The 26,858-nt window shown below is 51.8% G+C and overlaps 1 protein-coding gene across 1 annotated transcript in view; it reads left to right on the forward strand.

The window, feature by feature from the left end:
* The window catches only part of EPN2 (epsin 2), a 78,847-nt gene that overhangs the window by 34,245 nt on the left and 17,744 nt on the right, over window positions 1-26,858 (forward strand). The window contains exons 3-8 of the mRNA XM_056135745.1: window positions 3,359-3,528; window positions 5,462-6,228; window positions 8,377-8,547; window positions 22,860-22,972; window positions 25,012-25,104; window positions 25,940-26,114. Coding sequence (XP_055991720.1) covers window positions 5,634-6,228; window positions 8,377-8,547; window positions 22,860-22,972; window positions 25,012-25,104; window positions 25,940-26,114 — 1,147 coding nt within the window. The 5' untranslated portion in view covers window positions 3,359-3,528; window positions 5,462-5,633. The remainder of the gene's footprint in view (window positions 1-3,358; window positions 3,529-5,461; window positions 6,229-8,376; window positions 8,548-22,859; window positions 22,973-25,011; window positions 25,105-25,939; window positions 26,115-26,858) is intronic.

Raw genomic sequence — 26,858 nt, forward strand, 5'->3', positions numbered from 1 at the left:
TTTAGGGACCATCCATCTGCCAGGTCCTTCCTGTGAGGGTCCACATAGGCCAGGCTCACCTGCCTCAATGTATGCGGGTTTGGTGGCCTGTGGTTCTGTGCTGTTGCTCTGGCCCAGTGTGTTTGGAGCTCAGGGTCCACCAGGGCCAAACTTGCAGGAGTGGGAGCATGTGATGCCAGGGATTAAACTCTGGACCTTGAGCTCAGTGGCTGAGTGCTTTGTCACCTGTGCATTCTCCCCAGTTTTTGCATTCTGAATTTTGAGGTTGAATCTTCAGGCACCAAAGGCCTTTGTGAAATGTGTGTTACTACTGGGCAGACCTACCAAGGTGACAGGTCTTGTTTTATTTTCTCCCCTCTGTTGATTGTATTTTTATCAAGTCTGTGGTTACCAGAAGCTTTCTCATGTGTATCAAAAACAGATTTTTTTTTTAAGTTTTTGGGCCACACCAGATGGTTTTCAGGGCTTATTCATGGCTCTGTGCTTAGTTATCTCTTGCTGGGCTTGGGGGACCTTATGGGGTACCGGGCATCAACCCCAAGTTGCCTGTGTTCAAGGCAAGAGCAAGAGCCTTGCTACCCACTGTATCTCCCCAGCCCCAGGAACTGAGCTTTAATAAATGCATTCACAGTAAACCCCTTTCTCCCGCCCCTGGGGTGCTCTGGGGTTACACCCAGCTTGGTGCCTGGAGGCTGTTCTCCAGTAGTGACCATGAGGTACAAGGAATTCAGCCCAGGCTTTCTGTCCTTTGAGCCACCCCCTTGGCTTGCAGTTAGTACGATTTCATAACAGCTTTTCAGGCGATGGCTGGATTGAGGTGTTGTGGAACTTGGAACTCATGGCTGTCTCATCCAGGGGAATGGATGGGCATTCTCAGGGCTTGCCTGGGTCTTGCTTGTAGCGCTTTTAGTATAGCAGGTGCCCCCCCCCCCCCCCAAAAAAAAAAAGACTTCTTGAGCCCCAGTACAAACCTAAAATTTAAAAAGGAAATTTTAAGAAAGGGTTGTAACAGAATTGTACGAACTTTTTTTTTTTTTTCTTTTTGGGTCACACCTGGTGATGCACAGGGGTTACTCCTGACTCTGCACTTAGGAGTTACTCCTGGCGGTGCTTAGGGGACTATATGGGATGCTGGGAATCGAACCTGGGTCAGCCGCGTGCAAGGCAAATGCCCTACCTGCCGTGCTATCTCTCTAGCACCCAAACTCATTTCTTTTACTTACCACAAAATAATTTTTAACAAGTTGTCAAAAAATTGGGCCATACCAGTCCTCAGGCCTTACTCTGGGCTCTGCTCAGAGGTCACTGCTGACCAAATGCAGGGATCTCATAGGGTGCCGGGTAAGGCCAGCTTCGTACTCCTGTATTGTCTCTGCCCTGTACTGTCTCTCTTCCTTGGCCTTTCAAAATTTTTTTCTTCTAGCTTGAGTGAGAAAAACGCTTGTTTATTCAGTGCCCTCTCTGCCTCCTCTTCCTTCATCTTGCTGTGCTTGTCATGCGATGGTACATAGGCCTGCCTGGCTGTGCCCATGGGCTCACATACTGCTGTGCTCGACAGGGTCTTTGTCCCACGGGCTTGCCTAGCCGAGCATTCAGAAGACTCGGTAGCACTTGGTACATGCCATTCCAGGTGGCACCTCCCTGCCACAGTACAGGCGCTTCTTTTAGCTGGAGTGCTTACCAGGGGTCACGGCTCTGTGGTGCTTGCACGTAGTGGCTGCCAGTATCCTGTGTGGTGCATGTGGGACTCTGAGGATTGAACTTGTGAGCACACACTTTGTGCAAAGCAGGTGCTCCAACCCCTGTGCTTTTCCTCCAGGTCCAGGATGAGGTGGTTTTTGTTGCTGGTGTTGTTTGGTGGTTGGTTTTGCCTTTGACGCCCAGGCAGTGCTCAGGGGACTGGGGGCTGTGCCCATCTGTGACCACCTGACTCTTTGTGTCCCCTGATGCGGTTTTGGGGGCTTGCAGGATTGTACTGGGTATGCACATATAATGCTTAGGGTCGACTCAGACATGAGGGGGTGACCCTGGACAGTAGTAACTGGGCTGTGAGGTAGACGTGTGCTGCAGAGCCGTGGCTGTCACTGTCTCCACATGGGCAGCGCCTCTGCCCAGGAGGTCTATGTGGCCTGGGCTCTCTGGGGCAGGATTGCAGGCTTCACTGCAGGGTCTAGTCTGAGGCTTGTGTGGCTTTGAAGTTGGTTCCCTGGAGGCACTTGGATGCCCCTTCTCCTAAGGAGGTTTTGGGTTTTGGGGTTTGGCTTGGTTTTGGGGTTACACTCGGTGGTACTCTCTGCTTACTAATTGGTCTGGCTCAGGGATCACTCGTGGTGGACTCAGGGGACCTTATGGGGTGCCAGGGAACAAACCTGGGTCTGCTGCGTGCAGGGCAAGAACCCTTCCTGCTCTGCGATTGCTCTGTCCTTGTAGGAGTTTCTTTCCCTCACTTTTCCCTTATCTCTTGAAGGCCATCTCCTCTATGAAAGCTCTGAAAGTGGCAGGCAGCCACTTAAAGAATTTCTACTTTGTGTTTCTTCTTCTTCTTTTTTTTTGCTTTTGGACTACAGCTGGCCATGCCCAGGGGTTACTCTTGGCTCTGCACTTAGGAATTACTCCTCATGGGACTTGGGGTACTACATGGGATGTGGGGAACCCAGGTCAGCTGCATTTAAAGCAAATGCCCTCCCCGCTGTTCTGTCACTCTGGTCCATCCTGTTTCTTCTGATTTTCACTCGTACTGTATTGAGTCATCCTTCTGGAGGACTCTGTATTTTAGAGACTTCTAGCAGATCTTTACAGGGTGGGCCCTACCCTGAGGTGCTGTTCTGACTGGCTGTAGTCTGTGTCCAGGTGCCCAGAAGCTGGCTTCTTCCCCCAGAGGGCAAGGGGGCTCAGCGGTGCCCTGGTGACCTTTTGGCTCTCCTTGCAGGGACATGGGGTCCAGTTAGAGTCTCTCAGAATTCACCAGAAGATGCCAGGACAAAATGGGTGCAGCTGTGCCCTTGGTATCATACCTCCCTCAGGAAAAGCTGTTTCAGTTCATTATTACATACACCTGGGGCCATTTTTTCTGTTTCTATCTGGACAATTTGCTCTTGTGCTTAATCAAAACTGCTTCATGTTCTGGAGGGAGGTGGGTGGCAGAGGACCTTTTCCCGGCTTCTCTGAGAATCAGGGCAGTGGTGCCCACTGTGCATCAGATGAAATGACCAATGGAAGTACTGGTGGTCCCTGTACAAGCGAAGGCGATTGGGCTCTCAGTGTATCTGATGCCGCTTCTGATTTTGATGAGTATTTGCAGGACTTGCAGCTGGGAGGTGCTCATTAAAAACCAAAGTCTTCTTTTTTCCTTTTCCAGGCCTGCCCCATCTCTGCCAGCAAGTCTCTGAATAAGCCAGAAATCTCTGAATGTTGCTGTGAATGAAAGGCCCAATTAACTCAGATGTGTAGGTCACTGTGGAAGATTTTGATCCCTGCTGCCCTGAGAGGCTTTAGAAGATTCTGAGCGCTGGTCAGATCAGTGAAGAGGTAGGACTTGCCTGCCCCCAGCAGAAGCCCAGGGCTGTGACTTGGGATGGAGGCAGGATTCTTGGCATATTTGAGGGGTGCGAGGCGGAGGCCACAGTGGCTAGAACACATGTGGCGACTGTCACTAGGATGAACTCCTCCCTTTCTGTGTTGCTGCGTGTGGTGAGTGGGCATCGGTGTCCCGTGTGCCCTCCCGCCACCTCACCTTCTGTTCTCTGGCTTTCCTTGTGCCTGTGTGTGTGGAGACCCCGGGCTCGGGAGGTTAGCCGCTCATTGCTTCTCCAGCACACGCCGCTCAGCAGCTGGCCCTGGGTTGGAGGGACTGGGTGGGGAGAAGGGTCCCAGCCTAGGAATGTCCATTTTTAAATTGGCCCTTAGGTCCTCCTCTCTAACAGGAAACATAGTCCTTGCCTGGTGGGGGTTTATAATTTTTAAGTGAGACAACCTGGCGAGTGGTTGCCCGGGCTCCTTACCCAGCCTGAGGGGGCCCAGCAGGAACCTGCAGACTGCAGTAGGGGGTGGAGTGGAGGATGGGGTCTGTGTGCTCCAGACCCCAGCCAGGTTGTGCTCTGCCCCTGGCAGTCCTTGGGATCTTCTCAGCCCCATGCTTCCTTGTTCACAGCTGACTGTTAACTTAGATCGCCACCTCCCCTTCCCTACTCAGTTTCTTCAGTGCTGATGACTATGCTGAGGCTTCTTTCTGGGCGAATGTCTAGGCGGCCCCAGCCCTATGCTGAGTTGGTGGTTCTGTTTTTGCATCCAGAGCTGCTCAGTGTTCACCTTTGTCTCCTGCCAAGACTTTTCACCGATTTCATTAGTTAATTCAAACATCCATCCTTGTTCCTATTGAGGTGCCCCAGTCTGCAGTATTAATGACAGTGTCAGGAATCATCCCATCCTACACCCACCAGCACCCGAGTGGCCTCTCCCTCCACCAGTGTGCAAGGCCTTTCCCCAGTTCAGCTCTACGGCCGACTCTCCTCTCTTCTCTGTCTGTGTCGGGCCGAGTGCTAGCTACTCGTAGTGCTCTGTGAACAGAAGTGATGGGGCCCCCAAATTCACAGACTTGAGCCTGCTGTTGAAGAGGCAGACCTCACTCTGACTTGGTAAATGTTTCTTCTGGGAGAGAGAAGTGTGGATACATTATTTGTGCTGGGTGAATCCTTTAAGGTGTAACCCTTTCAGAAATAAGGGAATTGGATAAGAACAATGTGGGGGTGGAGGTACAGGAGATAAATCCACAGAACCAGATTATTTTTATTTCTTTAATAGGAGCTACTTCCAGTGGTTCTGGGGGATCCTGGGGCTCCTTCTGGCAATGGTACTGGCAATGGAACCTGATGGCACTTGGCTACTGGCGCTCAGGCCCTGCAGAGCTCGAGACTTAACTTAGTACGTGCTAGGCCACGTATGTACGCCTCCGTTTGAGCTCTTTCCCCCAGGCCCAGAACCAGATTATTATTATTGTCTATAGGGCGTGTGATGTTGAGCTATAGCTGTAGTGCTCACGGTCTCTTCCTGGGATCTGTGCTCAGGTGTTTGGTGGTTTTCTTTTCTTCTTCTTTAGAAAAAAATTTTAAAATAGAAAAGGTGTTTTTGTTTTTGGTTCACACCCGATGGTGCTCCTCAGGGTTTGCTCCTGGCTCTGTGCTCAGGAATCACTCTTGGCTGGCTCAGGGACAATATGAGATAATGGGGATTGAACCTAGGTCAGCCATTTGTAAGGCAGATGCCCTACCCGCTGTACCCTCTCTCCAGTTCAGTTCTTGTAGTTTCGCAAGGAAGATGGAATCTCGTCTTCCTATGGAGGTCGGGGTAGTCTGTTCATCACCTCCTGACACCTCCGTTCCTGCCAGTGACAGAAATGTCTCACTGTTGCTTGCTTTTGGCCCTGGGAATGGTGGCACAGTCAGTATTTTCTTTCTTTCTCTAGGTCATGGCTTCCAGCTCCTCGGATTTGAGCCTCCAGAGGAGGAAATGACCGTCAGGGCACTTGCTCCGGATCTGTTTCAAAGACTAAACTTTGCGGGGCTCAGACTTGCCCAGGACAGAAAAGTGTCTTTTTCTGAAGGGCTTTACACTGATCTGTAACTAAGAGAGGAAAAATGACGACTTCATCCATTAGACGGCAGATGAAAAACATTGTGAACAATTACTCAGAAGCAGAAATCAAAGTCCGGGAAGCCACCTCCAATGACCCCTGGGGCCCCTCCAGCAGTCTGATGACTGAGATCGCAGACCTTACCTACAACGTGGTAGCCTTTTCCGAGATCATGAGCATGGTATGGAAGCGGCTCAACGACCACGGCAAGAACTGGCGGCACGTGTACAAGGCACTGACGCTGCTGGACTACCTCATCAAGACCGGCTCCGAGCGGGTGGCCCAGCAGTGCCGCGAGAACATCTTCGCCATCCAGACCCTGAAGGACTTCCAGTACATCGACCGTGACGGCAAGGACCAGGGCATCAACGTGCGTGAGAAGTCAAAGCAGCTGGTGGCCCTACTCAAGGACGAGGAGCGGCTGAAGGCTGAGCGGGCCCAGGCTCTCAAAACCAAGGAGCGCATGGCCCAGGTGGCCACAGGCATGGGCAGCAACCAGATCACCTTTGGCCGAGGCTCCAGCCAGCCCAACCTTTCCACCAGCTACTCGGAGCAGGAGTACGGCAAGGCTGGGGGGTCGCCCGCCTCCTACCATGGCTGTAAGTAGCGGAAATGCTCCCTGTGCCCTTTGAGGGCGCTGGCTGTGGCAGTTCGGGGAGTGCCCGGGTGCTGGGGGAGGGCTTGCCTCTATCCTCCGTTCTCAGTTTCCCGTGGCCCATGCCACACGTGCTTTGGTCTGCACTGAGTTTGATTCCACAGTGAACTTGGGGCCCTCGGGTGCCGACTCTCGATCTAGAGACCAGCTCTGTGTCCTGAGCTGCCCGCCTGTGCAGGGATGCATGGAAGGAAGCTGACACAGCAGGCAGGCGGGGCTTGCCTGTCACCGCCTCGGGTCAGCCTGCTGTTCAGTCTGGGGAAGGGAGGGCAGGGGATGACATTTGGAGGAACAAATGCTCTTTCCTTATAATCCTGTCCCTTCTTCTAGTGTTAAGTGTCTAATGACTGGGCTGCAGGTCTCCTGACTGGCTCAGTGTTTGCTGCTGCTTCTGCGGCGCCAAAGGTCAGAGATGGGGTGTTGGTGTCCTCTCAAACGAGGGAGCAGGCACAGACCCCTGCAGGTGCCCGCGGGACAAGCCTCCCTCCAGGAACGTGGGGGAGCATGTGCGGAGATGTGGCTGCATGGCTGGATCTGCTGGGTGGGGCCTCTCTGGTCTCTGGTTTTACATGTCACATTATTCTGGTCTTTTGCCCAGTGTTCAGGAGAGATGCTAGCGACAGAGTGGGCTCAGAATCATATGGAAGCTGGTCCTCTAAACCATACTCGCTGGAGGTGGCCCCGAGTGTGTCCCTTCTGCCATGGCTCACAGAGCTAATGTGGTGCCGTGGCAGCCTGTGGGCGTGGGGTGGGCATGCAGCACTGCATGTTTGGGCTCTGGAAACGTGACACAAGTTCTTGCACCCAGGCTTTCTTTTTTCCTTGTTGCAATCGGTGATACTTTGTCAGCATTGCTAAACTTTTTCTCTTCCTCCCCCCTCATTTTTTTTTGGGGGGCACACCCAGAGGTGCTCAGGGGCTGCTCAGGTTGGGAATTGGGACCCCCTTCAGGCAGTGCTCAGGTCATCTTGTTCTGGGGCAAAGCCTGGACCTCCTACCTGCAAGGACATAATTAACCCATTGAGCTATTTCTCTGGCACCAGATTTTTTTTTTTAAGAAAATTGTTATTTGCTTAGTCAGTGGTATTATCATTTACTTATTATTTCTTAGTTATTTCCACTACCAGATCACCTCCTAATAATTCCTGCTTTTGCAGGTTTTAACTGGTACTAAGCAGCATTGTAAGAAATATGTCAAGTGTATCAAATAGGAGATTTCATATTAAAATCACACTCACCACCTTGAGGAATTATTAGGGATTATTGTTATCTAGTTTGAAGCAGGTTAGCATTTTCTTGTCCCCTTACTGGCTGTTGCCATTCCAACCCCCTTAGTTTGAATTGCTCTGTTGTGACTTTTGTGAAACCACTTCAGGGAGAAAAAAAGAGTGGGAGGGGCTGGGGTGATAGTACAGTGGAAGGCGCTTGCCTGGCGTGCAGCTACCCAAGTAGCCCACGTGTTCCCTCCGCCCCAGCTCTTTAGGAGTGGTCCCTGAGCTGAAGGAAGTCACCAGAACTGCTGGTGTGGCCCACAAAACAAAAAAGGTGGGGGTATCGTGAGGTGGGTGATGTGGGGTTTCCAGAAATTTCTCCCTGGGCTCAGTTATGCCAGAAAGTGAAGATGCCCTTTAAGAAGTAGAGTTGTGTGTTTCTCAAGGCACCCAGACACCCTTCCTGTGGCTGAGTTGGTCTCAGCTGCCATGGCTTCCTTTTTGGCAAGTGGCCGTGGCCATGTGAAGGCCCTGTGTGTGAGAGCCGCTCTGCCCAGCACACCTTTGTGGTCAGTATTCTCGGGGCTGGGGAGTCCTCACAAGTAGATGCGGTTTTGGTGCATTTCATCAGAACTTTGTACAGAGTTCGGGGCGGGGGGGTGACGGCGATGAGGTGGTGGGGATGCCCGGGCCGGCCTGAACTGGCCTCTCAGCACAGGTTCGTTGTGCCCCAGGGGGTCGGCTGCTGCCACCGGGCTCCCTGCTTCTGATCCCTGGTCCACAGGCTGTGCCCTGGGCGCCAGCTGCCAGCCGGGCCTGTGCCTCTGCTCCCTCCCTCTAATGGCCTGTCTCTCTCTGTGTGTGTGTGTCCCTGCCCACAGCACCCGAGACCTCGCTGTGCCCTCAGCACCGCACAGGGGCCCCGCTGGGTCCGAGCGAGGAGCTTCCGCCACTGAACCAGCGCCACCCTTTCCTGCCGCACCTGGGGCTGGCCTCCCGCCCAAATGGTGACTGGTCCCAGCCTTGCCTCACTTGTGACCGCGCAGCCCGAGGTGGGACGGCGGTTTGCTTTTTCTCCTTCCTAGAATGCCGGGCGCTTGCTGCGGGTGAACTGGTGTCAGTACAGCCAACTCTCTCCCTGCCTCCTTTGATGCCTCTTGGTCCAGCTGCCAGCGGACCAAGGGCCCTGTCTTCTCTCTCCCGTCGTAACCTGCCCTACTGTCTGGGCACAGCGTGGGGTGCTTCTCTCTCTCCTCCTGTGGTGCTCCCGGCTTCTTGGCTTATTGAGTCAGAAACCGGAGCGGGGGTGGGAGCTTGACTCTGACAGAGCCAGGTGAACCCCAGGCCTCCATTGACAGCTGTTGGAAGCTGCTGCCCTTGATGCGATGATACTGGCCTGCTGAGGACAGACTGGGATTGTTCCTGCTTCTCAGCCAACCACCACCCCTTCTGAAAGCCCCATTACCGTAGTAAACAGAGAGTTAGCTGTACTGTCGATTCTAGGTCAGTGTTTGACGATACCGAATTCACTGGGTAACTGAAAATGGGGCTTTTCTTTCGACTGATTCATAATGTATCTTGTTCGGGGCCTGCAACGATTAAAGGCGAAATGGGAAGCAGATTTTTCACTGACACCTACTAGCACTGCCTTTCGTGCCCGCACTGGTTCTCCCAGGCAGGGCCCTGCTCTGTCCCAGGGAGCTGCTGGGACTCTCGGGCCCCAGTGCGACCAGTGCTCGTTCGTGCCTCATCACATTCCCCTGCAACCCACGAGACCACTCCTGTCCGACGTGGGGAATCGTGTGCCCACAGTGTTTGTCTCTGCGGTGCTTTCCATTGGGCCACCAGGTTCTCTTGACACTGTTGATGGGATTTTGTGAGGAACCAGCTCTGTACCCTAGAGAATAGGGAAGGTCAGAGTGTTTTAAAGGCTCAATCAAAGGTGCTTGTGTTAGACTCCAATTTCTCCCCTCATACTCAGGTTGTTTCTGGGAGAGTCCCATGTTTCTCAGAACCTGTCTTGTTTTTTTTGTTTGCTTTTATTTATTTTTTTTTTTGAGTATTCGATATGCCAGACACAGTAACAACAAAGTCTCCAATGGAGACGTTACTGGGCCCGCTCGAGCAAATCGACGATCAACGGGAGGGCCTTTACCTTTACCTTTTTTATTTATTTTTCTTTACTATTATTGGGCTGGAGCCATAGCACAGCGGGTGGGGTGTTTGCCTTGCGCGTGGCCGACCCAGGTTCGATTTCTCCACCCCTCTCGGAGAGCCTGGCAAGCTACTGAGAGTATATGCCAACAAGTCTCACAATTTGTTGTGAGATGTTATTGGTGCCTGCTCGAGCAGATCAATGAACAATGGGAGGACAGTGCTACAGTGCTACTATTATTATTTATTTTTGCTTTTTGGGTCACACCCGGCGATGCACGGGGGTTACTCCTGGCTCTGCACTTAGGAATTACTCCTGGCAGTGCTCGGGGGACCCTATGGGATGCTGGGAATCGAACCCGGGTCAGCCGTGTGCAAGGCGAACTCCTTACTTGCTGTGCTATCACTCCAGCCCCTTTGTTTGCTTTTATTTGGGGGTCATACCCAGGAATATTCAGGGACTGTTTGTGACTCTACTCGGGTCACGACTGGTGGGGCCCGGGGGAGCATGTGTGGTGCTGGGGGCCGAACCTGGGTCAGCTGCATGTAAAGCAACTGCCTTAACCCCCGTAATCTCCAGACACCCGAGAACCCCCCCTTCGGTGTCCTAGGTTGCGTGTGTGCAAAGTTGGAAGGTCTGTTTTGTTTTTATTTTTATTTTTTATGTTTGAAAGGTCTGTTTTAAATATCAGTGGTTCTTTTTCTGAGGCGTGTTCTCTGCCCCCGGCTCTTCTGGGAGGTGTCTTTCCAGTTAAAGTCAGGCCCCTCCACAGCGAAGACAGTTACCTGCTCTCCTGCGACCTGCTGTGGGTGCCTGCCCTGCACACCTGCCTCTGATGAGTAACTCGGGGTATCAGGGTCATGTGGGGCGTCTGATGCTCTTCAAGTCTGGGAGGAGCTAGGGATAAGAATGATTTGTTTTGACACTTTTCTTGCGCCCCACGTGAGGACTGGGCAGTGTCACATGCTGTCACGTTTTGTCCATTTTGTGTGCCACGTTCTCTCTCCCTGCCCTACACCTTCCCCATCACCGGGCACTGTTGGGAAGCAGGAACAGAACCTGTCCCTCTCACTTCTGTTTGTTTCTGTCTCGAGTGTTGAGCAGAAGGTAAGTGCTTGCTCCATGCAGGCTGGAATCCAATAGCAACCATCAGAAAACAGCCGTGCAGGCCATAGACAGTGTTCAGGGTCAGTGCTGGTATGCACTCACATGGGGACCGAGCACAGGCCTGCCGTCTGGGCTGGGTGGGCTGCAGAGGCTCACTGATGAGGGCTGCGTCTTGTGCAAGAAGGCCTCAGGAGGAGCGCGTCAGCCTCTTCTCACCAGCACTGAGGGGGCCAGGTGTTGAGGGCTGTTGTCAGGCCCCACCACCTGCTCTCTCCCTCACCTCCATCTGCACCACTGCGTAGCTCAGGACTCTCGTTTTCTTGTCTCTGGTTCCCTGGGCTTAGCTCGGTGCCTAGGCACTGCCCGGCTTCGTGTCCTTTCTTTTGGCCGTGCGCTTTCCGCACACCCGCTCACCTGCTCACCTTTATTTACTTATTTTGTTTTGGGGCCGCCCCGGCAATGCTCAGGGGTTACTCTTGGCTCTGCATCTAGGAATTACTCCTGGTGGTGCTTGGGGGGGGGGGGGGGGGAGGTATATGGGATGCTGGGGATTGAACTGGGTCATCCGTGTGCAAAGCAAATACCCTATCTGCTGCTGTACCATTTCTCCAGCCCTGAGATTGTATAAATAAAAATAAGAGCTAAAGTCTCAAAGGTCTAAATGTAGATTTTCATATGGGGAAAAAGACTAACTCATATTCATTGTAGTTCGCGGTTTTTGTTTTGTTTTGTTTTGTTTTTTGCTTTTTTGGGTCATGCCCGGCGATGCTCAGGGGTTACTCCTGGCTCTGTGCTCAGGAATTACTCCTGGCGGTGCTCAGGGGACCATATGGGATGCTGGGAATCGAACCCAGGTCAGCGTGTGCAAGGCAAATGCCCTACCCGCTGTGCTATCGCTCCCGCTCCTCGCGTTATTTTTTATTAATGATCTGTATTGAAATCTTTACTATTTGAATCACTGTTTTCTGTCTTGTGTGCTCAGACATGCCAGGTCGGGAGCCAGGGAGGGGCTCAGTAAACCCAAGTGTAGATCAACCTCAGCTCTTTTTCCTTCTGGTAACATTTTTATGGGATGTCCACATCTCTGTAGGGGTTTGCTTCAAACGTGAGCATTAGGTTTTTTGTTTTTGTGTTTTGTTACACTTGGTGCTGCTGAGGGATCCCACTGGAGGGGCTTAGGGGCCATATGGGTGCCGGGGGTTAAAACGCGGCCGGCTGTGTGCAAGGCAAGTGCCCTACCCACTGTTCTGTCTCTCCAGCTCCAAGTGTTCGTCATTTGGAAGTACTTCTTGTAGGACTTTACAGAAATAGAAATGTTTTGCATATTTGTATAGTTTGTGTATTTGTTTGTATATTTGCATAGTTTCTTTAAAAATATTTTTATTAGTGAAATACCATGAGGTACGGTTGTAGACTTACAAATTTTTGTGCTTGGGTTTCGATTATACAATGATCAAATACCCATCCCTCCACCAGTGCCCATTTTCCACCACCATGGATCCCAGTATCCCTCCCACTCCCATCCCCCCTATCCCACTCTGCCTCTGTGGCAGGGCATTCCCTTTTGTTTTCTCTCTCCTTTTGGGTGCTGTGGTTTGCAAAGGAGGCATTGAGTGTCAATCATGTTCGGTCCATAGTCTACTTTCAACATGCATCTCCCATCCTGGGAGGATCCTCCAAACACCCTTTATTTGGTGTTCCCTTCTCTATCTGAGCTGCCCTTTCCCCTAAAATGCCCGGCTGCCCTCTAAGCCATGGAGTAATCCTCCTGATACTGATCTTGGCTATTCTTGGGTATTAATCTCCTATTTTGTTACTTTATGTTCCCCAGATGAATGCGATCTTTTTATGTCTCTCCCTCTCTTTCTGACTCATTTCGCTTAGCATGATACTTTCCATGTAGTACCACTTGTATGTAAATTTCATGACTTCATCTTTTCTAACAGCTACATAGTCCTCCATCGTGTAGATGTACCAAAGTTTCTTTAACCAGTCATCTGTTCTCCGGCACTCAGGTTTTTTCCAGATTCTGGCTATTGTAAAGAGTGCTGCAATGAACAAACAAGTGCAGATGTCACTTCGACTATACTTTTTTGCCTCTGTGGGATATATTCCCAGGAGTGGTATTGCTGGGTCAAATGGCAGCTCAATTTCTAAATTTTTTAGAATCGTCCACACTGTTTTCCAAAAGGGAGAACATTTGCATAGTTTCTTGATGCTTAATATTGATTTTAGCCACATGATTTAGTTGCTAGTTTTTATTAGTAATAAAATTTTAACTAAGCCATTGTAGCTGGCCGGCTGGGAAGCCAGATTTTTAAATTATATCTATCTATCTGTATCTATATCTATATCTATATCTATATCTATATCTATATATCTATATCTATATATATTGTTCAGTGGGATGCTGCGCCATACTGATGGTGGTCAGGGCTTACTCCTGGTTCTGTGCTCATGGGTTATTCCTGGGAAGTGCTGGGGATTGAACTTGGTCAGCTGCATGTAAGGCAAATGTGGTGCCTGCTGTGTTCTCTCTGCCTGCGTGTGAATCTGGGATACATGTCTGACCTAGCTGGTGGGCTGAGCCAGACCATGCTTGCTTGCTGGACATGGTGTCCCGTTCTCTTCAGCGGGAGGCTGGGGCAGTGCCCTTTCAGAGTCACGGCCACAGACCTCACACCTACCTTCAGCAGCTAGAAACTGGGGTTGTGATGGGATCTGTCTCCTCATGAGGAGTTTCATCCAGTTCACTCATTGTCCCTCCACTCCCTTTCTCTGCTTCTGACTGGCAAATGTGTAAATGTGAAAGAAGAAACTACTGGTTCCATGATTAAGGTGGTGTGTGTCCTCATTATAGCATACAAAGTACAAAAAGATGAAGAAATCCCATTGTCTTTTATACAGATAGCTATTGGAATTATTGGCTTCTGGACCTTTTCTCTAAGTGTTTTGTTTGGTTTTGTTTTTGAGTCACCCACTCAGTGTTGCTCAGGGGCTACTCCTGGCTCTGCTCTCAGGAATCACTCATGGCAGTGCTTAGGGCTTGCTAGGGATTGAACCTAGGTCAACGGCATGCAAGGCAAGCTCCTCACCTACCAAACTAATGCTCTGGCCTCCTCCCTGAGTATTTCTTTCCCGCAATCGTAGGAATGTTGTAAATGCTGTGCTGTGCTCCTGTTTCATTATCTTGTCACAGAAGCATGTTCTGATTAACCCAGAATTCTAAGCTTCAGACAGTGGCACTCAGCACCCTGCTGGGTGAACTGGCCCGCAGCGCCCCAGCTGCTTGTATTAGCAACCTGCACTGGGGTGGAGGTGGGAGGTCTTGGCTGGGAGCTCCCACTGTGTGGTTTTGACAAGGTTCTTAATCTAGAGGGAAGTTGAAAGCCAGCTCAGGGACCCGTATTCCCCCAGGCTGCTGTCCTCCCAGAAAGGGATCAGGGTCTGGCTAGTGCCCCATGGAAATAAAGCAGACCTCCTGCCCTGTGGTATGCAGATGATAAAGTCTTATTCAAGGGCGATGCATAGTTCCATGCCAAAAAGTGCCTGTTTTCAGAATGTTAGTTATGTGCCCATTTGTAAGACTGAATGTGCCATTGACCATGCTTCGACATTGTGCCATTCACTGTGCCGTTGGCAGCGAGGGGCTCCCAATCTGGCCCTATGACCTTGTTCTGAGTGGTCTTCTGGTTCCGGAGAGGCGAATGGTTGAACAAATGCCCAGGGGTAGCTTCGGGAGGAAATTGGACATGCATCTTGGAACGTCTATGACTTGGGAGTTGTTCTGACCCCTGTGCACTTTGGGACTGGGCCAGTGAGTAGAGAGACTGGGGCTGGCCCATGCTGGCTACTGCCTACCCCTGTGCAGTGACCACAGAAGCTCCCCTTTGGCTGACTCCTTAGCGGCCATTCTTGTGAAAATACAATCTGATTGTACAGTCTGATTGTTATTATTGTTAGTTTTTGTCTTACTTCGTGTATTTGCCTTTTGCTACATCCTTACATTTCCGACCCATGACCTATCTTGGGTGATGAAGTGGGACCGTGCTAGTACTTTCTCCATATAGTCACTGGTGGTCTCCCACCCTGCCTGCATGAGGAAGCCCCTAATAGGTGGCGCATTTCCCTTTCAGGATCAGAATCATCTCTAGGTTCTCTCCAGCGTCAGTGGTGTCATGGCAGACTCTGGACCAAAAGCTTTTCTAAGCTTTCTCTTGGTTCACTCTTCCATGTATCGTCCTACTTCATAGGAGATTATTGAAACATTGCAGAATCTTTGAGGTTATGCCACTTGCCAGCCCCAGAACCCAGAGTGGGTACAGGGATTGGTTTTGTGTTTATGTGTGTGTTTTAAGATAAGTAATAATTTAAAAGAAGGAAATTGCTGTCTTAAACTGGTCTTCCAGTTAAAAGTAACGGTAACAGTCACTTCTCTGAGAAACTACTGTTGACATTGAACTTTTTGTTTGGGTGGGGTGTGGACGCGCACCCTGTGGTGCTCAGGTTTACGTCAGGCTCTGCTCAGGCGGGGGTTCAGATGGGATTCCTGGGATTGAGCTCCAGTAGGCTGTATGAAAGGCAAACACCCTCTTCACTGTGCTGTCTTCAGCCCAGCATTGCCTTGGACTCCCATATATATTTCTTTCCTCCTTATGGGGGACCACACCCAGTGATGCTCCAGGCTTCCTCCTAGCTCTGCTTTCAGAAATCACTCCTGGCAGATGCTAGGGATAAGACCCAAGTTGCCTGCTACAATGCAAGTGCCGTACCTGCTGTGCTATCTCCCCTGCTCTGGCCTCTCTTATTCTTGTTACCTTTGAATTCTCTCAGAAGTGCTCCTTTTCTGAGGGCGTCTACCTGTCTCTGGGTGGTGCTTCAGTTTCTCCCTTTCCAAAGAGCTCAGAATTTGCATCTCAGAGGGTTGTGTTCCTTCTGTCTTTGGACTTCTTCAGGACTGGGCAATTTCTTCGTACATTTTACTATTTTCTGAAAGCTCATTGCCAGGCTCCCTTGCCTATTTCAGCAGGTTCATCTGCAGCCCGAGGGCAGCTGCCATGGACGCTCCTGTTTCGAGACTGGGCTGCACTGCCTCTGTCTCTGTTCCACCTCTGCTCAGCTTCCCGCTCTCCCTGGTCAGGCAGAGTTGGGCGGAATGCAGCCATTGATGGGCTCTCCCTCCTTTCCTCCCTGGGGTTCAGCTTTTGTATCTGTGGACTAAAGCCTCAGACCCCCAAATCTCTTGTGAGTTATAGCTTTGGAAGTCACAGTCTTTGTCTAGTTTTCACCGAAAACTGCATGGAAGAGTGTGTCGATACATGTTTGTGCCATGGGAGCTTGTGCAGAGGTCGGTGCCTCTGGCAGGGTCTAGGGGTGGCGTGACTGCAGCAGGTCAGCAAAGGCACAGACTAAGTGGGCCTGTGGGCTGGTGCCAGCCGGTTGCTTGCCATGTGCCTGTCCTGTTCTGTTGCCTGACAGGGGTAGGGGAGAGATGATGGGTGAGTCGGGTTGGGGGGTGATTTGTGAATCAGGTTGAGCTCCGTGGTTCATCCTGTGGCACAGTTGGGAGACAAGGTGGTTGAGAAGGTGGAGTTGGATGGAAATGAGTTTTTCTACCCACTTAGGGAGTAGAAGGAGAACACAGCCTGCTGGAATATTCTAGAACTGAATGTAGCCGGTGAGGTTGGTCTCCCAGGGGGAGCAGTGGGGCGTTGAGCAGAGAAGTCCAGGATGTTTCCTGGGGAGTGCAGGTGCCGTGCCGCCATTTCCCACGTGACGCAGAGCCTGGCCTTGACTCACCTGTGGGATGGTGGTGACACTGTGGCTTCCTGCAGCTCCAGGGGCAGGTGCAGGCGGTCTTAGCCTTCGGGGGCCAGAAATTCCCATTTCAGGTGTGGACGAGCCCAGCCTCCCCCTGGAAATTCTTCATTGCTCTTTCCTGGCTTTCCCTGGGGTGGCGGTGGTGGTATCAACAGTACTGGGTGTGTGTGGGCTACACGCTACCCCACTCCTGTGTCACCCATCCCCTCTCCTCATGTGTCTGCCCCACAGACTGCAGTCACACGGGGTGGGCGCCCCCATCTCACCCCTTCCAGATAAGGCCTCACGTTCTGGTGGGGTGGAGTGTCAGGGCCTGAGTGATGGTACAGCAGAGAGAGTGCTTGCCTTGCCAATAGCTAGTGTGGATTCGATCTCTGGCACCACATAAGGCCCCTAAGCACCACCGTGTATGGCCCCAAGATACATACCAACAACAACAAAAAAAAAAACACAAAAGGACCAGTCCAGAGTGCTGAGCCTCTGTTCGCACCGTGTGGATGGTATGAAGGGTGCCTTGGGTCAGTGAGGGCCGGGGCTGGGTGGGCAGGAACATCCCCGGTGTAACGAGTCTCTCGGCTAAATATGTCAGTATCTGACCACGTGTTCCTCCTGCCCAAGCACGCCGTTCCCTAGACTGCCCATCTCGCTGGTCTACTCCCACCCTCCAGACTCAGGACTGCCCTTTGGAACTCGTCTGTTTATACCACCTTAGACCCTTCACCCCGTGAGTGAGGGTCCTGTCTGCTCAGCCTCTTTGCCCTCTGCCCCCAGGCCTCTGCTCCTCTGCTCCTCTGACACGCTGCGTGGTCCTTCACTGCAGTATTTGTGTGTATTGTCTTTCCTCACTGGGACACAGTAACCCATTTACAGGGACGCAGAACATGGTGTCTGGCTAGAGCAGGGGAGGTCGGACCTTTGAGCCCCTTCAGGGAGCAAGCCTGGGACTGACTTGAGACTTGACTTTGGGTTTTTCCCTGCTCTGTGGGAGGGATCTATTACACCTCTTTGTGCCCGAGTTTCTTCTCTGTGAAAAGAGTGATAAAAAGCAAAGCCTTCATGGTCAGGCCCATTTCTCCTGGCTGGGCGACCTTGAGCAAGTCCTGTTGTCTCAGAGCTTTGGGCCTGGTCTGTAAGTTGGGGGTTAGGAGGGAGGGTGGAGCCCTCCCGAACTGAGGGTCCACAGATACCCTTGAGTGCTGGGTAAGTGTCACTTCTCACGGGCTCGTCCTGACAGTCCTAGGAGTGCCTGTGTCTATGCCACAGAAGGAAGACTAAGTGCAGAGAGCGGCCTCCATGCTAAGGTTCTGTGAGGAGGGAGAGTGGCAGCCCCCGGGTCTGGGCGGGCATCCAGATAACCCCCCCTTGTTGGGTGACCTCTCGTGCCCCGAACACTCGCTGAGGTCAGGCCAAGACAAGCAAAAACACAAACTGCGAGCGAGGGGTGCGGTTCCTGTGCAGCACCCTTGCATGTGGAGCTTACATGAACCATGTACTCAGAGGTTTTCCTGGGCAGAGTCATGAGCAGCTACAGCCGTCTGGGGGAGAAAGTGGTACAGGATAAGAGGAGGGATTCTGCTTCCTCTCCTGCCAGAGTGTCTGAATCAGTGGGCATCGCTGTGTTCTTCAGTACGTGTCTTCCCTGGGGGAGAGAGACGAGGCTGTCATCATGGCGGGAACCGCCCCATGCACGCTGTCATCTGCAGAATGCCCACGATGGCTGTGTCAAAAGCGAGGCCACCCCGGCCACAGGCTGCCTGTGCAATGTGTGGTGGTGGCACAGCCCAGCTGCCCAGGCCTGAGGCACAGAGGACGGCCTGCACAGAGCGACTCTTTGTTTGCAGCTGCCGGCCTGTGCTTGGTGTGGTGTTGGGCTCATTTCTCACCCTGCACTGATGTGACCCGGAAATGAGCTCGAGAGTCTGGGTTGCAGTCACTCGGCCAGCACTGTCTCAGGCTGAGGGTCTCGTGAGCGCAGGGGTGGCCCTGTTCTGTTCACATGCCCTCTTCACCCCCGCTCTCTGGTCTGAAGGGTGCACTTCTCATCTTCCACTATGCAGGCTTTCCCATGGTCTCTCTACGCTCACTCTTTTCCAACTCGGGTAACCTGAACTTATTCTCTCTTCATTTGCTTTTTTTACTCAAAGCGCTCTCTCTCTCTCTCTCTCTCTCTCTCTCTCTCTCTCTCTCCTCCCTCCCTCCCTCCCTCCCTCTCTCCACCCCCAACCCCCCCTCCTGGGAGGCTGAAATGTAAGCACTGGGTAGGGCCTTCTGCAGGGCTGCTGGGCTGGTGTCCTCAGTGACCGAGGCTTATCACTGACTCAGGAAGTGGCCCGTGGAACTTCAGGAAGATGTCGCCACTTGAAAACCCAGTAAACACTTGAGTGTAGTTGAGTAACAAGGAAGGAACTTGGCTGGACTGGGGACTTGGGCGCCTGAGAGAGGAAGCGGCTCTGTGCTGTGTCCCACCCTCAGATGTGCCCGGAGAGGAGGGTGGCTGTGTCAGACGCCCCCTCTGTGGCTGCTGCTCTGGAGACAGCAGACAGGAGTGCCCACGAACTCCAGCTGTGAGATGCTGGACTCCAGCAGGGCGGGGACCTGGGGCAAGATGCATCCTCAAGGTCCCATTGCTCAGGTAGACGTGGAAGCTCAGAGAGGGTCTCCCTGAGGGAATGGTGGGCCCAGGTTTGAGCCTGGGTGCCATCTGCAGCAGATGGGCCAGGGTACAGCTAGTGGGGGTTTCACAGCGCCAGCTAGAGACACATCCTGCAGGCACCAGGCATGCATGAGCTTTCCCAGAAGTCACAGTGCTGGTCCTGGCTGCTGGTAAAGCCCTGCCACAGCATCTGTCCCCTTGACTCAGCATATATGCACGTAATTGCTGCTGAAGTACTTTCTAGGAAGATTGCAAAACAACTGATGAGAAGAAGCAATTTCCTGTTTTTCTATTACCTTGACTGCTCTGCTTCTTTCAAAATGACTTGAAATTGGCCAGCAGACCTTGCTTAGAAAATGTTGTCCTTTGTTGGAGGAGGGTGTTTGGGGAACGGGGGTCTTCTCACGGTCTGGGGTCCTTGGGTCACTAACCTGGTAGTTTGCGGAATCCAGACTGCCAGTCCAACAGGCCCCGTCCTTCTGCACTGCGTGGTCTTCTGTCTTTCTCTCAGCCTGTTTTGAGAGGATGGTGGACTCTGTGGGCTCCCTGCGCACAGAAAAGGCTGTGCCTGCATTCCCAAGATGTCAGCGCAGGAGGTGGAGGTGGCGCTCAATGCATTTGTGGTTCCACTAGCATCGCTGCAGTGTGTCCGGTCAGAAAGCATCGACTTACCGAGAGTGGGCAGTCTCCTGACCCTTGTTTCCCGCCTTGATTCCTGACAGTTGAGGCCCTTCAGATTCTCAGCAGGACCAGGGCTCAGCCCAGGTGGTCATCGAGCTCATTCAGGTCAGCTCACAAGCATCTCTGTGTTTTCTGTCACCTGCATGGACACAGAGGCCCTTTGTGGGGCCAAGATGCAGTCAGGAGGGCCGGAGTGTGTGTGGAGCCCTCCCTTGCAGCTGAGCCGCTGTCAGCGCCGCTGTCAGGACACTGCCATCTGTCCCGGCGAGAGCTGCACATCCGCTACCAAACCACAGTGTCTCGGGGAAGCCCCTGTTTCTAATCTCTGCATTGATGTGGTAAGCTGTTTTCATACGCACTGGCCAGACATTATTCCGACAGCCAGTGTTAGGTAGACAGAAACTTGTGCACATGCACTTGATGCCAGCCAGGACTCCTCAGGGGTGAGGGAGGCCATGTTTCTCCTGGGGTCTTGCTTGGAGCCCCTCTCCCTCTCCCAGCTGCTGCTGAGCTTGCTGCCGAGACAGGGCATGTTTCAGATCATTGGTTTTGGAGTGAGTAGCTTAGGAGAGCTTCTGCTCGTGGCCTCATAGTTTCCACTGGGAGGTAGATGAAGGGTGTGCTGTTATCAGCGGGGACTTTGCTAAGCCTCTGCGTCTTGATGAGGAGCGAGGGACGAGGCTGGGCACAGGGTGAGTGAGTGTGTGGGTGTTGATCTGGTTGGGAGAGTCCTCCGGAACCACCTTGCCTTGTTTCCGCCAGTCTGAATGTTACCACCTTCGCTTCTTGGACACAAGAGGCCCTAATGGATAAGCTCTGTGAGGGGCACGGGTGAGGCTTGGAGCAAGCACAGCAGAACATGGACTCCCTGTTCAAGTATATTTGGGGGAACCAAATAAGCAAAATGACTTCAAGGACATTTTGTTACCAATTAACTTTATTCTTAAAGAAATGCTTTGGAAAAGAACTAGAGTGGTGCAGTAAGATGGGATTTGATTTACTCTTCTGTAGGAAAAAATTTATTTGTGTATTTGATAATGGCAGCATTTTTGTTTTTGATTTGTTCTTTGACTTGTTTGTATAGCTTAGAATAGACATGTGGTAATTGCTGACTTAAAAAAAAAATCTGTTGGTTGAGAGCAATCAAAGCCAGAACAGAGGCCCCCACTGCAGAGCTGTTCCAAATGACCTCCTACTTACTGCTTTGAATTTTGTGTGTGGTTTTAAAGTTGCGTGACAAAGTAATGCTGGTCCTGTCCCCTGCCTAGGCTGCCCCTCCCAGCCTCCCCTCGCCCCTCGGTCGCTGGCCCTCACACTCCAGACCTTCCCGTGTCATCTCTTTCCTGTTCCTGTGCTGAGCCAGAGCCCACCCAGCCCATCCTCACAGGTCAGGATTCATCCCCACCTTTGACTTTCTCCGATGGACAGACCTTAAGGAGCCAGTTTATTTTTATATTTTTTTAATTTCAAATTTTATTTTTATAAAGTTCACGATAATTTATTATATTTAATATTCCAATACCAGTCCCACCACCATGATACCTTCCCATCACTGTATTTCAAATATTTCCACTCGACTCCCAAAGCCTGACCCCAGAGCAAGACCTCAATAATTAATTTTGTATCGCTTGTTATGAATAATCCACTAAAAATGATAAGGAGCCAGTTTAGATGGAAGATTTGAACAGGCACAGCACTTGGGGGAGACAGATCAGATGGTTAGTTTATTCAGAGGGATGTAATGAAAGATGGAAGGAACGCAGTGCAAGAACTCATAGTGAAGAGCATTTCAAACCATCGCTCATCAGTCATGAAGTTGAGCCCTTTGTCTGTCTGTCTGTCTGTCCTGCCATCTGTGCGTGTGTCCATCTGCCCATCCAACGCTCTGCCAAACTCTGGGGATAGATGTGATGCTGTGAGGGTAGATCTGGGCCCTCCACCAAGCAGTCCTCCAGCATGACCCACCCAGTTGCAGAAGAGGGTGGGTGTTGACCCCCCCTCCCCCCCAGCCCAGAGGAGGAGCCGTATGGGGAAGGCTGGGCAGACGGGGAAGGGGAACCTGCAGCTGGGCGGCCCACGTGAGTTCCTGACTGGGCAGAGGGGGAACACACAGGCCTAGGAACAAAGCTTCACTCTCTGGGGATGTGCTGCTCCCTGCTGCACGTTGTGCTGACCCTACCCAGCTGCCCGCGTGCCCTGGATGCTCCTCTCCCAGCTCTGCTGCATCAGTGAGGAAGTCTCATCCCTCCAAGCTGCACATTGCACAGGCACTGCTGAGAGCTTTAAGTGCACAGGGCAGAAATTGTCAGTATATTTCCATCATTCCAAGTCAGGTCAAGTTTTACTTGAAAACCTGGATTGCTATAGAAATGTTTGGGCTTCATTTTCCCTGATCTTTATCATACTGAGAGTGAGTTTCTTTCTTTCTTTTTTTAAGATTCTTTAACATTTTTTGTTGGGTTATTTATGTATTTATTTTGTTGTGGGGCTATATATTCAGTGATGCTGGGGGGTCAACAGGCCTATGCCCCATGTTGCTTTTTGGGGTAGGGGGCATGTGGATCAGATTCAGGGCCTTGTCTGTACTCTACCCCTTGGGCCATATCCTGGATTCCTAGGATGATTCTTAAGTGTTGGGGTGTCCCATGCTTGTTTGAAAGATGTCCTTTGGTCCTTTTCCCCAAGAACTGTATATATTTTCTGTCTTCTCTGCAGTGGCTCCACTACGAAGGTCTCTTTTCTTGGTTGGTGCCACATGGCTGATAGAGCTGTAAAACACCATTTGATCATGGCTCGATTTGCACACTGAACTGTTGGCAAACCTTTCCTGTACAGTGCCCAGTGGTTAGGCTGTGGCAGGCCTGGTGGGTATGGACGGGAGCGGGACGCGCGGGTCAGGTAATCGCCGAGCACTGCCGCTGCCTCTGGTGACTCTGCCCTTCCCACAGCCACCTCCCCGCGGGTGTCCTCTGAGCTGGAGCAGGCCCGGCCCCAGACGAGTGGAGAAGAGGAGCTGCAGCTACAGCTGGCACTGGCCATGAGCAGAGAAGTCGCCGAGCAGGTCAGTGGGGTCCACCTGGTGACGGTTCTGTGTGAGGGAGGACAGTGACCTGGGGCCTGTCCTGGGCGTTTCAGATGGGCTTCCCGAGGGTCACGTCATGTTTCTTTCTCGGGAGGGAGTATTCTGCAGAGTGAGCTACCAAGTTTCAGGGTTCTTTAGGGAAAGGTTTTAAAGCAGGTGCCAAGGAAGGAGACAGTCAACAGTGCTTTCAAGGGTCTGGAGGGACAGTAAAGGAGGCAGGGCCCTTGTCTTGCCAAGAGCGTGTGCTGTGTCTGCAGGCCTGGCCATCAGGGCGTGGCTCATGTGGCTTAGCACCCTGGGAAGATTATAGGAAGGTGAATCAAAAACCTCGGAACTGTGTGTGTGTGTGTGTGTGTCCTGGGAAGATTATAGGAAAGTGAATCAAAAACCTCGAAACACTGTATGTATGTGTATGGTGGTGGTGGTGGGTTGGGGGGATTGGCTGAAATAAAATGTCTCAGGAAACAAGAGTGACGGAAGTGTGTGTGTAGGCTTAATGTTCCCAGTTCTTGGTTTGCATTAATAAGCATGCAGCATTTGGGGGTGCTGGGGAGGGGATGGAGATGCTGCTGAAACCTTCCCAGGACGGCCGCCCTCGGGCCACAGTTCTCAGGCCTGTCTCCCAGAACTGGCCTTTAAAAAGGGTTGAGTGTGAGGACAATTGGGACAGAGAGTGACGCCAGGGCAGTGGTGGCTGGAAATGATCCCTCTACACAAGAACTGTGTTCTGTGGGGGCTGGAGCGATAGCACAGCGGGTGAGCATTTGCCTTGGCATGTGGCTGATCCGGGTTCGATTCCTAGCATCCCATATAGTCCCCTGAGCACCTCCAGGAGTAGTTCCTGAGTGCAGAGCCAGGAGTAACCCCTGTGCGTTGCCAGGTGTGACCCAAAAAGCAAAAAAAAAAAAAAAAAACCCTAAAAATAAAACTGCATGCTGAAAGAAGAGAAACGGACATGCATGAGAGCCTGTCAGGACCTGTTTTGCAAATTACAGTGCCTGGTAGGAAAGAGGGAGAGCGAAAGAATAGTGCCTGCCATCGAGGCAGGAGGGAAACTGGGGACATCAGTGACAGGAAATGTGAAGTGGTGAAGGGATGGGTATTGGAACATTGTATGACTAAAACTCAATTATGAACAGCTTTGTATCTGTGTATCTCACAGTGATTCAATTAAAAAATAATGCAGAAAAGAAAGGATAAGTAGCAAGTGCTTGCTGCCCTCTTAGAAGTGGGGTTCACTTGGGAGTGATTAGGTGGCAGTTCATTGCCGCGGGATTTGTATAGCAATATCCAGAAATACCTAAAGCTGCCACCCTGAGCAGCTGCATTGGCTGAGACACAGCCATTTAGTCTGCCCCTGTGCCCGGCACAGTCCCCACAGCCAGCTCCAGCCCGTATTCACTCATCACTCATCTCCATTTTCATATTTGTGAGAAGCAAAATATAATGAATATATTTATGCTTAGCTCTTATAGAGGATAAAAGCCAGATGATCCCATCTTTTGTACATGACAACTTTGCCTTGAGTAAATAGGAATTAAGTATAATGAATCATTTCAGGTAGAAATCTTAGAAACAAATACCTACAGTCATCTCTGGAAGCACACCCAGTGGGAGGTGGAGTGTTAAGTGATTTTTATCCCCATTCTGTTTCCTTTCTGGATTGTCGTATTTCTGTGTCTTGTAAGGAGACATACTGCTTCTGTAATTGGAAAGAACTATAAAGCCATTTTCATTATGAGGAAAACACACGCTCACATTAGTACATTAGTACTCTCCCAGTCTGGTGATGCCGCCACCCCCATCTCCCTGCTGGGACCCCCCTCTGGGGAGGCTCCTGAGAGATGGAGGAGAGCCATGTTGGATGTAGAAGTGTAACCGTTCTAGATTGTTCCATGAGCCTTCTCTGAAAGAATCTGTCTTGTAGTTTTGTTTTTCCTGCTTCTTGTCTGTGGTGCTTTGTTCTTAGTGATGTTATTACAGTGACCATTGGCCTCACGGTCCATTGTCCTCTGCAGGAAGAACGGCTCAGGCGGGGGGATGACCTCAGGTTACAGATGGCCCTTGAAGAAAGCAGAAGAGACACAGTGAAAGTTCCAAAAAAGAGAGAGGTGAGCACGTCCTGGAAAGGGCACTGGGAGACTCGCTTCATCCTGCACTCACCTGCGGCAGGGGTGAGCCACCACAGGGACCCGAGAGACAGTGCAGGGGTGAGGTGCTTGCCTTGCTCAGTGCCCATCCTGCTTCTGTCCCCCAGCAACAGAGCTGGGAGTGAGCCCCCTGAGAATTGCTGGCTGTGGCCCCCCACACTCCCACCCCAACCCTCAGACCCTCAGATTATTGCTAAACACACCTGGCTGCCGTGGGCCTGTGTGCCCTGGATACTGAGTGGACCCTCAGTTCCTGCCGCTCTTCGTCCAGGAGCCCTGTTGACAAGGCCTGTTCAGTTGGGGCATAGCAAGTGTTTTGGGACTGTTCCCGATAGAGAAAACCCTTCCTGGCTCTGGTCTCGGTTCCTCTATCCACTGCCACTACAGGCCAGGCTCCCACTTGGGTCCTGAAGGTGGCAGGGCCCAGCTCTGTCCCCAGTGAACTCACCCCCAGGCAGGGACAGAGCCTCTCACACAGGGCCCAGGGCTCCGTCCGGGAGAGACTGGGAGAGCGGGAGGGCACAGCCTGGGGGCCTGGCTGCAGGCCAGCAACTGGGAGGGAGGCAGGGGGAGGGGCAGCCACCTACTGGGCGGCCCTTGGCACACCATCAGCAGCTGAGCTGCAGGGGGAAAGGCGATGGAGGGTTGGTGGATGATGGGACAGGGCAGGAGATGGGGCTTCATGCCTTCCTGGGCCTCCCCTGCTCCATTAAGAGGAGCAGGCAGCATTGCAGCCACTCTGTGAATGTCTGCTGTAGCCAAACTAAACCCTGTCTCTTTCTGTTTATCTCAAAAGCACTGCTCGCACCCACCGCAGACTACTCTGTTGGATTTAATGGACGCCCTCCCCAGCTCGGGCCCTGCTGCCCCCAAAGCAGAGCCGTGGGGCCCGTCAGTCTCCGCCAACCAGAGCAACCCCTGGGGCGGGCCAGTGGCCCCAGCCAGCGCTGCAGACTCCTGGTCGTCATTCGGTAAAGACACCCCTGGGTCTCTGCTCCCTGCCTGCTGGGTGGCTCGAGCTTGGGTTGAACTGCTTGCTCTTATCTGGGGGAGGTGGGAGCCAGTGTGGTTGCATACCCTCAGTGGGCAGGTCGAGCAGCTGACACCCCGCGCTTGTGGCCTGCGTCCCTGCACTCTCCTTCCTGGGAACAGTTTCCTGCTATTTGCCACACATATCAGAAACTTGTCCTTTATCTGGTCACTTGTCAACTCACCTGGCCTTGTACCCAGAACTCCAGGTTAAGAAACTGTAATATATGATGTGAAATATGTAATTCAAGTTGTTATAATGAATAGAAATGAAATTTTGTACTCATTTAAAGCAATAGTGCATAAGCTTAATAGGCTAAATGAATACTTTATGGTTCTTCTTATTTCTGTTTTGTTACGATTATTATTTTTGTTTTTGGTCACACCCAGCTGTACTCAGAACTTACTGCTGGCTCTGTACTCAGAGATCACCCCTGGCAGGCTTGGTAGATCATCTGGGGTGCCAGGAATTGAACCCAGGTCAGCTGCATGCAAGGCAAGCATCTTACCCACTGTATTCTCTCCTTGGCCCCTGATGGTTCCTTTTAATGCAAAATGTAAGAGAGTTTGTGACAGAATATTTGAAACAGGAGTGGCGCAATTGGTTGGACATGTTGGGTGCATCTTGGGTTTCCCAGTTCCTTGACACAGGCCTTAGCTCGTGAGTTTGTGGTCACACGCCTGCT

Source organism: Sorex fumeus, unplaced genomic scaffold (assembly GCF_029834395.1).
Source record: "Sorex fumeus unplaced genomic scaffold, SorFum_2.1 ptg000122l, whole genome shotgun sequence".
Lineage (NCBI taxonomy): Eukaryota > Metazoa > Chordata > Mammalia > Eulipotyphla > Soricidae > Sorex > Sorex fumeus.